This window comes from Salmo trutta, chromosome 29 (genome assembly GCF_901001165.1).
Source record: "Salmo trutta chromosome 29, fSalTru1.1, whole genome shotgun sequence".
Classification (NCBI taxonomy): Eukaryota; Metazoa; Chordata; class Actinopteri; order Salmoniformes; family Salmonidae; genus Salmo; species Salmo trutta.
In genome coordinates, this window is record NC_042985.1 from 29,673,317 (window position 1) to 29,686,022 (window position 12,706).

Genomic DNA, 12,706 nt, shown 5'->3' on the forward strand with positions numbered 1-12,706 from the left:
CCTACAGATCAATAATCTGCCTTTCTTTAGTAGGAAATCAAGATTGTGCCGATAGAGATGGCAACTTCACTTCAAGTCCGTAGGAAACTGTGCAGTATTTTGTTTTTTTATGTATTATTTCTTACGTTGATAGCCCAGAAAACCTTAAGTGTTATTACATACAGCCGGGAAGAACTATTGAATATCAGAGACGTCAACTTGCCAGCCCAACTAGCGCTACGACCAGGAATACGACCTTCCCAAAGCGGATCCTTTGTCTGCACCTCCCAGGGCATTTGAACTGATTCCAGAGGCCGACCCAAAACAACGTCGGAGGAGGAGAGGGCGCGGTCTTCTAGTGAGGCTTCGGATGCGAACACACCACCCACCGCTTCCGAGTATATTATTCGCTAATTTCCAATCCCTAGTTACAAAAGTTGAGAGATGCTTTCCAAATAAATATTTGGCATTGTAGTATACTCTGTTTCACGGAGACATGGCTAGCTGAGGACATGCTGTCGGAGTCCATACAGCCAACGGGATTTTCAGTACAATGGGAATTCCTCACAATCAAAGCCAACAATATTGTCTCCCAAGAGAACTGTCCTCGGTTATCGTCACAGCCGTGTATATCCCCCGCAAGTGGAAACCAAGATGGCCATCAAGGAACTTTACTGGACTTTATGCAAACTGGAAACCATATATCCTGAGGCTGCATTTATTGTAGCTGGGGATTTTAACAAAGCTAATCTGAGAACAAGGCGACCTAAATTCTATCAGCATATCGATTGCAGTACGTGAGCGAGTAACACACTCGACCACTGCTACTCTAACTTCCAGGAAGCATACAAGGCCCTCCCCCACCCTCCTTTTTGAAAATCTGACCATGACTCCATCTTGCTGCTCCCCTCCTATAAGCAGAGACTAAAACAGGAAGCGCCCATGCTTAGGTCTATCCAACGCTGGTCTGACCAATCAGATTCCACACTCCAAGATTGCTTCAATCACATGGACTGGGATATGTTCTGGGTAGCCTCAGAAAACAACACTGACGTATACGCTGACTCGGTGAGTGAGTTTATAAGGAAGTGTATAGGAGATGTTGTACCCACTGTGACTATTAAAACCTTCCCTAACCAGAAACCGTGGATTGATGGCAGCATTCGCGCAAAACTGAAAGCACGTATCACCGCATTTAATTATGGCAAGGCGACTGGAAACATGGCCGAATACAAACAGTGTAGTTATTCAATCAAACAAGCAAAGCATCAGTATAGAGACAAAGTGGAGTCGCAATTCAACGGCTCAAACACGAAACGTATGTGGCAGGGTCTACAGACAATCACGGATAACAAAAAGAAAACCAGCAACGTCGCGAACATCGACATCTTACTGCCAGACAAATTAAAGAACTTCTTTGCGCGCTTTGTGGACAATACAGTGCCACCGACACGGCCCGCTACCAAAGACTGTGGGCTCTCCTTCTCCGTGGCCGATGTGAGTAAAACATTTAAACTTTTTAATCCTCACAAGGCCACCAGCCCAGACGGGATCACGAGCCGCATCATCAGAGCATACGCAGACCAGCTGGCATACGCAGACCAGTCTGCTGTCCTCACATGCTTCAAGAGGGCCACCATTGTTCATGTTCCCAAGAAAGCTAAGGTAATTGAACTAAATGACTATCGCCTCATAGCACTCACTTCTGTCATCATGAAGTGCTTTGAGAGACTAGTCAAGGATCATATCTTCTCCATCCTACTTGTCACCCTAGACCCACTCCAATTTGCTTACCGCACCAATAGGTCCACATACGATGCAATCGCCATCACACTGAACACTGCCCTATCCCATCTGGACAAGTGGAATACCTATGTAAGAATGCTGTTCATTGACTACAGCTCAGCAATTGACACCATAGTACCCTCCAAACTCATCATTAAGCTTGAGACCCTGGGTCTCGACCCCACCCTGTGCAACTGGATCCTGGACTTCCTGACGGGCCGCCCCCAGGTGGTGAAGGTAGGAAACAACATCTCCAATCCTCTGATCCTAAACACTGGGGCCCCACAAGGGTGCATTCTCAGTCCTCACCTGTACTCCCTGTTCACCCATGACTGCATGGCCATGCACGCCTCCAACTCAATCATCAATTTTGCAGACGACACTACAGTGGTAGGCTTGATTACCAACAACGACAAGATAGCCTACAGGGAGGAGGTGAGGGCCCTCAGAGTGTGGTGTCAGGAAAATAACCTCTCACTCAATCTCAGCAAAACAAAAGAGATGATCGTGGACTTCAGGAAACAGCAAAGGGCGCACCCCCCATCCACATTGATGGGACAGCAGTGGAGAAGGTGGAAAGTTTTAAGTTCCTCGGTGTACATATCACCGACAAACTGAAATGGTCCACGCACACAGGCAGTGTGGTGAAGAAGGTGCAACAGCGCCTCTTCAACCTCAGGAGGCTGAAAAAATGTGGCTTGTCACCAAAAACCCTCACTAAGTTTTACAGGTGCACAATCGAGAGCATCCTGTCAGGCGGTTTCACCGCCTGGTATGGCAACTGCACCGCCCACAACCGCAGGGCTCTCCAGAGGGTGATGCAGTCTGCACAATGCATCACCGGGGGCAAACTACCTGCCCTCCAGGACACCTACAATACCCGATGTCACAGGACGGCAAAAAAGATCATCAAGGACAACAACCACGCGAGCCACTGCCTGTTCACCTCGCTTCCATCCAGAACTCGAGGTCGGTACAACTGCATCAAAGCTGGGACAGAAAGATTGAAAAACAGCTTCTATCTCAAGGCCATCAGATTGTTGAACAGCCACCACTAGCACAGAGAGGCGGCTGGCTACCTACAGACTTGATATCATTGGCCACTTTAATAAATGGAACACCTGTCACTTTAATAATGCCCCTTTAAGTATGTTTACATATCTCACATTACTGATCTCATATGTCTATACAGTATACTGTATACTACACTATCTATTCTATACTTTCTATTTCATCTTAGCCACGCTGTCACTGTTTTGTTGTGGAATTTGTTAGATATTAGGTTTTGTTGTGGAATTGTTAGATATTACCTGTTAGATACTGTTGCACTTTCATATCTAGAAGCATAAACATTTCGCTACACTCGCAATAACATCTGCTAACCATGTGTATGTGACCAATAACATTTGATTTTATTTGATTTGAAAACATTATAGATGTGTTCATTATGTGTGTTTTAACAAAATCCCTTTACAAAAAGATATTGAGATGTAAAATATGTGATAAATATATGGAATATGTAGTCAAGGATAGTCCTTGAAAGAGTCCAATCCTGATTATGTGTGTGCTCTCTTCTGTACTATAACCTGGGGCCCAGGGCAGTTGGGGGCCTATGGACAGTAATTGATCTGTATCTGGGAGGAGAGTTCTCTCTGGCCATCCTCAGAGACATGAGTCCTGGTGATTAGAGGGGAAATGATCGTTTTCCGAGGGTTGATTAACAACAATCTAGCAGCACATTTTCCTTGTGAGGTCAGCCCTTTACCCTCTCCTGCATTCTCCAATGCATTCACTCTCCCACCTCTCTTTCTTCCGCTCTCTCCTCCCCCCTTTCTCTCTCTCTCCATCTCTCTCTTTCTCTCTGTCTGAACCCACTCTTTCACGTCCGGCCACACATTTCTTAAATGCCAATCTCTTTCTTGAAGGCTGTGCCTGTCCATGTCTGCCACTAATAGCAGAGGAAATAGATGGAGGTCTAATTGTGAGTTTTTGTTGTGGGCCCCCAGGAGCAGGGTCTGCCTGCTCAGCAGAGTGACCTCTCACAGCACTCTCTCAATCAGCCTTATTGATCAGCACTGCTATTGGCATAATCCCTGTGAATAAAATGCTGCTCTATTGAGTCCAAATCCCTACTGGGATTCAGAATGGAGAGACATAACCTTTTGCATCTTGGCTTTGTGCACTTCTATTCAAGTCCTCACCCCTAACAACCTTGCTCCCTTGCAGAGAGGAACGGATAGATAAAGTGGAAATGTCACAATGTGGAGTTGGAGCACAGAATCTCGCAAAAATACCTGTTTTTTGTCTTACTTTCCACAACTACAGTTTCAGCAGCAGACCAAGAGATAAATTATTGAAATTATTAATAAAATCAAGGGCAGGTCAAATCATGTTTTTCTGGGCCTTGACTCACTTATGATGACATCAAAGAGAGAAGAAGGCTTGACTTGTGCATCTAGATACACTCCCTGTTGTTACACCAGGAACCCCCTTGACATAAGAAATAATTGGAAGATGAAAAAGACAATGTTTATACAGATTCTCAGTGTACAGAAGGTGCAGTGTTTTTTTAACCACATCTTAAAGAACAAGCATTATATTTTCTCGTGATTTATACTGGTGTACGAGGAGGGAAACTACCTCTTCACATTTACTTTCCGATTTCAGAATAATTTCAATTTCCTAGAAAAAAGATTGCTTTAGTAATCTCAATAAGTGTTGCAAATGGTTATAAATAGGGAATCCATTCGGTACATTTCTTAACATTAGCAGGCACTAGCCTTTTGGTCCGTCAATATCCCTTTTCTCTGTTACTGCCATAAGGAACTGCCTTTGTCCTTTATTTCCCTGAGCCTCAGAATGACTTTAGGTAGTCGAGTAATTTCCCATATCATGTATTTATTTAGTAATTAATATGTATTTATTTATTTATTTGTGTATTAATCTATGATCTATGTATTTAATATTAAATAGTACACAGTCCTTTTTCATTAGTTCTGTTGTTGTAAAGTTACTGTTTCTCAGTGGTCCTTTGTTTTCTGTTTGGCTGGAATATAGGGCAGTACTGTTTGGGTGCTTTTATCTGAAACAGTCTGTGTGCTGCTGTTCCGTAGCAGTTTTTTCCGGCAACTTGCGGGATTAAGAAGACCCTTTCTGGGCAGCGTGTGAGTTCCCGCTGCCACGTTCAACGGGAACGAGACATAAGAAGGGTCCAGACAGTTATGGAGCACGGAGTGCTCTGAGGAGGAGAGCGGTGGTGTGGGCGAGCCGGCCTGACTAGGACTGGGCTCACTGTCGTCAGTGTCTGGGGTCGCACAGCCGCCCTTCTCCTCATCTCCCTCCTCTTCATCCTCCTCGTCATCATCACAGCACAGCGCGTGGTATAGGATCTTGTCACTGAAGCGGACTCTCTCTCTGGTGCCAGACGTGCGAGAGGTCTTGTGGCTGTGTGTGGAGCTGGAGGCCTCTTCGCTGGCGCTGGACGAGTCTGGGGTGACTATGAGAGGTCCGTTAGGGATGGGCAGCCCCCCATTCATTTGGGAGTAGGCTGAGGCGGTTGTGGGGGGTTGGGTTGGGGTCGGGGTCTGGGTGGGGATGCACCCACGCCCCGCCCCCGGCTCCAGCCCTGCATCCGTGGGCTGCTCTGTTGGCGCTGCTTTGTGGGCGGCGTTTGCTGCAGCGACGGAGGCCTCCAGATAGCTGCAGAACTCCCAGCTGTCTGAGAGCACGTCAGGATTGAGGAAGTCCAGCCTGAAGGCCTCTCCCAGGCCCCTCTCACTGCTGGACGTGCTGCTCGCTGTGGCCACCGTCCAGTCATCCGGCTCCAGGTCAAAGTCAAAATCTGACGTCAGCTTGTCGATCTGACCCACCACCTAGAAGAGTAGAGAGAGGGTAGAATAGATGTTTAGAAGATATGGTCTACATCATTATACATTATGATCTTGACTTAATATGTTGTTAACTATACATGAATATGCTTTCCACTATGAAGACAAATACTTCACACACCACCTGGGATAGCAAGGAGGGAGGCAAGAGGGGGGGACGGATGATTTGAAGGTATAGACATGTTTTTAAACACTACTTTACAATAATATGATGTTTTAACGTCCACTATGAAGACATACAGTGAGGTCTGAAATTATTGAAACCCTTGATAAAGATGAGCAAAAATGACATGTTTAAAATCAATAATTCAAATACTGAGCTATATTGTATTGTCATTTCTAGTATTTTACTAGAAATGCTCAGAGAAAGAGATTTTGTTTAGCAAGTAATAAAACAAATATCAAAAAGGTAGGGTTAAAAATGATTGACAACCTTTCGATACTTCACCTTGCGAGGATAACGGCACTGAGCCTTTTTCTAAAATGTTTTATGAGTTTGTGAACGCAGTGGGAGGGATCCTACACCATTCCTCCATACAGAATCTTTCCAGATCCTTGATATCCTTCGTCTGCACTTATGGACTGCCAATTCAAACCACAGGTTTTCAATGGGGTTCAAGTCCGGAGACTGATGGCCATTGCAAAATGTTGATTTTGTGGCCAATTCACCAATTATTTATGGATTTTGTTGTGTGCTTGGGGTTATTGTTTTGCTGGAAGATCCACTTGTGGCCAAGATACAGCCTCCTGGCAGAGGCAACCAGGTTTTTTGCTAATATGTCCTATGCTGGGTAAAGTTCGTGATGCCGTTGACCTTAACAACGGCCCTAGGAATAGTGGAAGCATAACATCAAAGATCAGCCCTGAATTTTAAGACACTGTCACTAGCTGGCTACCACCTGGTACTATACCCTGCACCTTAGAGACTGCTGCCATATGTACATAAAATCATTGAACAATGGTCACTTTAATAATGCTTACATACTGTTTTACCCACTTTATACTGCATTCTAGTCATGGCTCCTACTATATAACTACTGCTGTACCCACCTTTTCGATTCAGTCTATACACACCATTCACATACATACATGTACATATTTATTTATATTCCGGACTCTGACATTGCTTGTTTTGATAATGCTCATTCTGATGTCTTAATTTATTGTTATTTTTTACAAAATAAAAATATTGTGATTAGGTGTGTATTGTTATTGTATTGCTAGATGTTGATGCATTATTTGAGCTAGAAACATAATCCTTTCGCTGTACGCGCGATAACAACAATAAAACTGTGTCCGCGACCAATACACTTTTATTCGATTTCGCTGCTCTGGCACCCCAATGGTGGAACAAGCTCCCTCACGACGCCAGGACAGCGGAGTCAATCACCACCTTCCGGAGACACCTGAAACCCCACCTCTTTAAGGAATACCTGGGATAGGATAAAGTAATCCTTCTAACCCTCCCCCCCCACCCTCCCCCCCAAAAAAAGATATAGATGTACTATTGTAAAGTGGTTGTTCCACTGGATATCATAAGGTGAATGCACCAATTTGTAAGTCGCTTTGGATAAAAGCGTCTGCTAAATGACATAAATGTAAATGTAGTTTTGATCTAACAACATATTTTACAGTAGGTATAGGGTTCTTTTCTGCTCATATATTCTCATTTCGATGCCAAACCCACCACTGTTGTGCGTGGATAAAAAGCTCATTTTTACATCCAACAAATGTAAATGCCTGGAGTTTGCTAAATGGCATTGGCACTTGGATTGGAAACGGTGCTTTGGTCAGATGATATGAAACTAGAGCTCTTTGGCATCTCACACCAGTGGTGGGTTTGGCGTCAAAATGACAATGTATAAGCAGAAAAGAACCCCATACCTACTATAAAATACGGTGGTGGATCTTTGATGTTAAGGGGCTATTTGCTTCCACTGGTCCTAGGGCCATTGTTAACAGCATCATGAACTTTATTCAGTACCAGGAGGCTACCAGGAGGCAAAAATTTGGCCACAAGTAGATCTTTTAGTAAGACAATAACCTCAAACATACATCGAAATCCACAAAGAAATGGTTAATTGGCCACAAAATCAACATTTTGCAATGGCCATCTCAGTCTCCGGACTTGAAACCCATTGAAAACCTGTGGTTTGAATTGAAGAGGGCAGTCCATAAACACAGACGAAGGATATCAAAGATATGGAAGGGTTCTGTATGGAGGAATAGTCTAAGATCCCTCCCAATGTGTTGTCCAAAAGAAAATGTAAAGGCTCAATGCCGTTGACCTCGCAAGGTGAGGTGTTAAAAGGTATTAAAAACAGGGGTGTCAATAATTTTGACCCCTATCTTTTTTGAGAAAGAAAATGATCATTTGTTTAAAATAATATAATTTCCCTTTTTTTTAAGCGTAGGTCTACAATATAGTTCAGTATTTAAATTATTTATTTTATACAGTCATTTTCACTTTTTACACGATTCGGTTTAAGATACCTATACATTCTGCTAGTATGAAGAAAATGTACTTCACACTAAATCAAGCCGTAATGAAGCTTGACTTTCACCCACTGTACAGGGAGTCAAACTAGCAGGGTAGTTTATCAACCTGGCTTGGCAAAATCAACCTCAATATTCCTCATCAGCACCCACCCATGCTGTATGAGTGTTTATGGTCTCATGAATAGAAAGCACTTGAGCCCACAACACCATTGATTTTGTTGATTTGCTGATGGCACATAAAATTCGAGCCTCAAACACTTGACATTTGAGCACCTTAATCAACACATCGCGCTCTCGTTAGCAATCTATTGTAAAATGGAAAAATGCTCAGCATTCATGTAGTTTGTAAGTGATACATTTCTCCAAACCGTTCCACAATTAATACTAGTGTTTCTCAGAACATGTGCATATGGAATTGGAACAACATTTTTGTTGAAGATCTTTTTTCCACCTAATTCTGGTATTTGCTATTTGCCTCTGTGCTTTCAACTGCTCATTGTGACATCAAATGAGCAGTATCAGAAAAGCAATCCCCTGTCTGCATGAGGGATTAAAACCCTAATTAATTATTTCAGCACAATGACTTTAAAGGAGCAATTAACAGTCCCAAAGACCTGACTACACAAATACCCTGATTAAAAACCCAGTATCATTCAGCTGATGTGCTAACTGATTGCTCAGGTGATATCTAGTGCAAACACAGCCATTTGGCATCAAAGAGCTTCATAATCTCTGACAGATCGCGACAGGACTGAATCTGACATAAATATGTAGTGTCTATTTAGAAAATAGAAAAAGAACAAAGCCTTGCATTGCCCACCAACAACTGTTCACAGATGGAGGAAACCATTTTTGAAGGTCTCACAGGGACTATAGGGAGGCTGCAGCACATCATACAACAGAGGAGTGATGGAGGGTATTATCATGCAATATTTGTCCAAAATGTACCGATTTGTATTATTTACAAAACCAAAGCGTCCTGTTCTTATCATAGTCCATATCATGGTAGTGAGTTCAACCATCTGCATTTGAAAATGCAAATGTAACCAGTCTTGGAACAGCCCATCCTCATTTTCCTGATTTCAATCATTCTGTTTCTTTGTAGTATATCTAATGCAGGCATGTGACGTGTGTATCTGTATAGGGCTTTGGGTAAACAGATTGTCAGGTTTGTGTATGGCGTGCATAGGTTTCTGTGTGGGTGAGCCAGGCCTGGCTGAGCAGCTTTGCATGCCACAGGAGCTTCAGTACCAGGACTATGTTTTCCTCTATTGACAGTCAGCCCTGTGGGAGCAGATCCTCTGTGGGGGCACTAAGCGGTGAGCTGAATGGGTAAACCAACCTGTCTGTTGAATGATTTGCAGACTTTAAACTAATGCGGGATGATTCTCACACCCAGAGGGAATGGAATGGCTTTGTTTAGTTGATTACTCATCCTGAAAAAAAAGGATTTAATTTAATCAATGTGTTTAGAAAGTATGGTCTGTCAGAATCATTTCACGAGTCCGCTTGAACGCCTGACGCTGACCTAATTTAACTGCCTTAATTGGATATCAATTAATAAAGCACCCAAGAACAGAGGCATATCATTTCCAGTCATAATATGTTAAACAAATCCCTTGTGTAAAAAACAAAATGGATTTGAATACAAAGGAATGGCAAACACTGACTACCAACCAAAGCCTTTTTGACTGACACATCCGCTAAGATAAGATACTTAAATGCTGCAAATTATGTTTATAGTCGTTAAACATCATTGGTGGCCCAGCTCACATCCTATCATGAGATATTCTCCCAGGATTAACCCACCGTGAGCCCTCTCTCCCAGGCACTGTTACACCGTCATCAGCTTCCAGCATGTTCGCTAATTTAGCTTGATAACAGTCTAGGTCACATATGGGCTCAATGCAGCAACAGTGATCAGTAATCTCAGTCTTTTCTTCCAGGAAGAAAGAAAAATGTGGGATGAGTGAGCTATAGAGTGAATTATTGGGTAAACAGATTGCCTAAGCGTAAAGGATGAATGAACACATCAGGAACAAGTCATTAGCGAGGGACACACTGTGTTTGGAATGGAGAGAGTACAATGAGGACCAGCAACAGTAATTACAAGCTTCAGAGTAAAATCACATCCTTTTGTTGGGTTCCATAGCTCATGATGTCACAGCAGATTGCAGCTGGACCACGACACAGAATCGGCTTTGAAACATTGTTTGGCTTAACACCTGACTTGTAAAAGAGCACTTTTTCTTTTGAATAGAGCTAAACACTTTTCATATTTACAAATGCTGACAAGTAGAATATAACAGGCAACCTTGTGGCACAATTGTTGGACCTCAGGGTGCAAGGCCACTGGTTTCCATCCACCCCTCGCCATTTTCTATGGAATTGTTATTTGGTCCTTTGTAGCTCAACTGCAATACAGTTGTAGCTACAGTGACCTATCCAGTCCACTTATTACTGTTTCAGTAACAACATCAAGGTTTTACTGCTAACCTACAAAGCATTACATGGGCTTGCTCCTACCTATCTTTCCGATTTGGTCCTGCCGTACATACCTACACGTACGCTACAGTCACAAGACGCAGGCCTCCTAATTGTCCCTAGAATTTCTAAGCAAACAGCTGGAGGCAGGGCTTTCTCCCATAGAGCTCCATTTTTATGGAATGGTCTGCCTACCCATGTGAGAGACGCAGACTCGGTCTCAACCTTTAAGTCTTTATTGAAGACTCATCTCTTCAGTAGGTCCTATGATTGAGTGTAGTCTGGCCCAGGAGTGTGAAGATGAACGGGAAGGCACTGGAGCAACGAACCGCCCTTGCTGTCTCTGCCTGGCCGGTTCCCCTCTCTCCACTGGGATTCTCTGCCTCTAACCCTATTACAGGGGCTGAGTCACTGGCTTACTGGTGCTCTTCCATGTCGTCCCTAGGAGGGGTGCGTCACTTGAGTGGGTTGAGTCACTGACGTGGTCTTCCTGTCTGGGTTGGCGCCCCCCCCCCTTGGGTTGTGCCGTGGCGGAGATATTTGTGGACTGTACTCGGCCTTGTCTCAAGATGGTAAGTTGGTGGTTGAAGTTATCCCTCTAGTGGTGTGGCGGCTGTGCTTTGGCAAAGTGGGCGGGGTTATATCCTGCCTGTTTGGCCCTGTCCGGGGGTATCATCGGATGGGGCCTCAGTGTCTCCTGACCCCTCCTGTCTCAGCCTCCAGTATTTATGCTGCAGTAGTTTATGTGTCGGGGGGCTAGGGTCAGTCTGTTATATCTGGAGTATTTCTCCTCTTATCCGGTGTCCTGTGTGAATTTAAGTATGCTCTCTCTAATTCTCTCTTTCTCTCTTTCTTTCTTTCTCTCTATCGGAGGACCTGATCCCTAGGACCATGCCTCAGGACTACCTGGCATGATGACTCCTTGCTGTCCCTAGTCCACCTGGCCGTGCTGCTGCTCCAGTTTCAACTGTTCTGCCTGTGGCTATGGAACCCTGGCCTGTTCACTGGACGTGCTACCTGTCCCAGACCTGCTGTTTTCAACTCTCTAGAGACAGCAGGAGTGGTAGAGATACTCTCAATGATCGGCTATGAAAAGCCAACTGACATTTACTCCTCAGGTGCTGACCTGTTGCACCCTCGACAACTACTGTATTATTATTATTTGACCATGCTGGTCATTTATGAACATTTGAACATCTTGGCCATGTTCTGTTATAATCTCCACCCGGCACAGCCAGAAGAGGACTGGCCACCCCTCATAGCCTGGTTCCTCTCTAGGTTTCTTCCTAGGTTTTGGCCTTTCTAGGGAGTTTTTCCTAGCCACCGTGCTTCTACACCTGCATTGCTTGTTGTTTGGGGTTTTAGGCTGGGTTTCTGTACAGCACTTTGAGATATCAGCTGATGTAAGAAGGGCTATATAAATACATTTGATTGAATTTGATTCATAATGACTACAGAGAAGATAGATTAGTTGTTTTCTTTCTTATTTCGGGAGATACATCCACACTCTCTATTTATCCATTGTCTGTGCCGGCATGATTGTGGCAGCCTGTGACTGTGACTGACTCAAAACAATCCCAGCTCGGCTCGAAGCACATGATCATAATTGGGCCAAGTACTCAAAACTGACCCTCGTCATTTCGGAGTGCTCAAAGGTGGCTTTGTGAGAAAGGCTGTGTGTGAATGTCAGCTGAGGTTTACCGCCCCCAACTCTCCATCTGCCATGATTGGCCTGCTGGGTAATTGATGGTCAGGCTGAAGAAGGGCACTTGGAGCACAGCCTGTGACAGAGCCTTACAGTGAGGAGGGGGAACCAGGAGGGAAGTATTGGAACATGGAGTGATGGTTGATGCTGTGATTCTCTGTTAAAGCCTTAACTCTGTTCTGTTCTGCAAAGAGCTGTCTGAGGCAGTGCAGTGGTGATCTCTGAATTCGATTCAGTAGTGTCCTCTATTAAAGGGCCAATCTTCAGTTGAAACAATGAACAAAGTGGACACCCCGCCTCTGTTTTGGTAAAAAGCTGAGGGATTTATAGACAGAACTACGGAAGCAAGGACCAACCAGCCATGATA

The 12,706-nt window shown here is 44.1% G+C and overlaps 1 protein-coding gene across 3 annotated transcripts in view; it reads right to left on the bottom strand.

The window, feature by feature from the left end:
• Nucleotides 1-4,271: 4,271 nt before the first annotated feature.
• LOC115167341 (inhibitory synaptic factor 1) overlaps nt 4,272-12,706 on the bottom strand; it is a 60,369-nt gene continuing 51,934 nt past the window's right edge. For all 3 annotated transcript variants that reach the window (XM_029721688.1, XM_029721689.1, XM_029721687.1), the window contains one exon: nt 4,272-5,636. In XM_029721688.1, the coding sequence (XP_029577548.1) occupies nt 4,785-5,636 (852 nt within the window). In that variant the 3' untranslated portion in view covers nt 4,272-4,784. The remainder of the gene's footprint in view (nt 5,637-12,706) is intronic.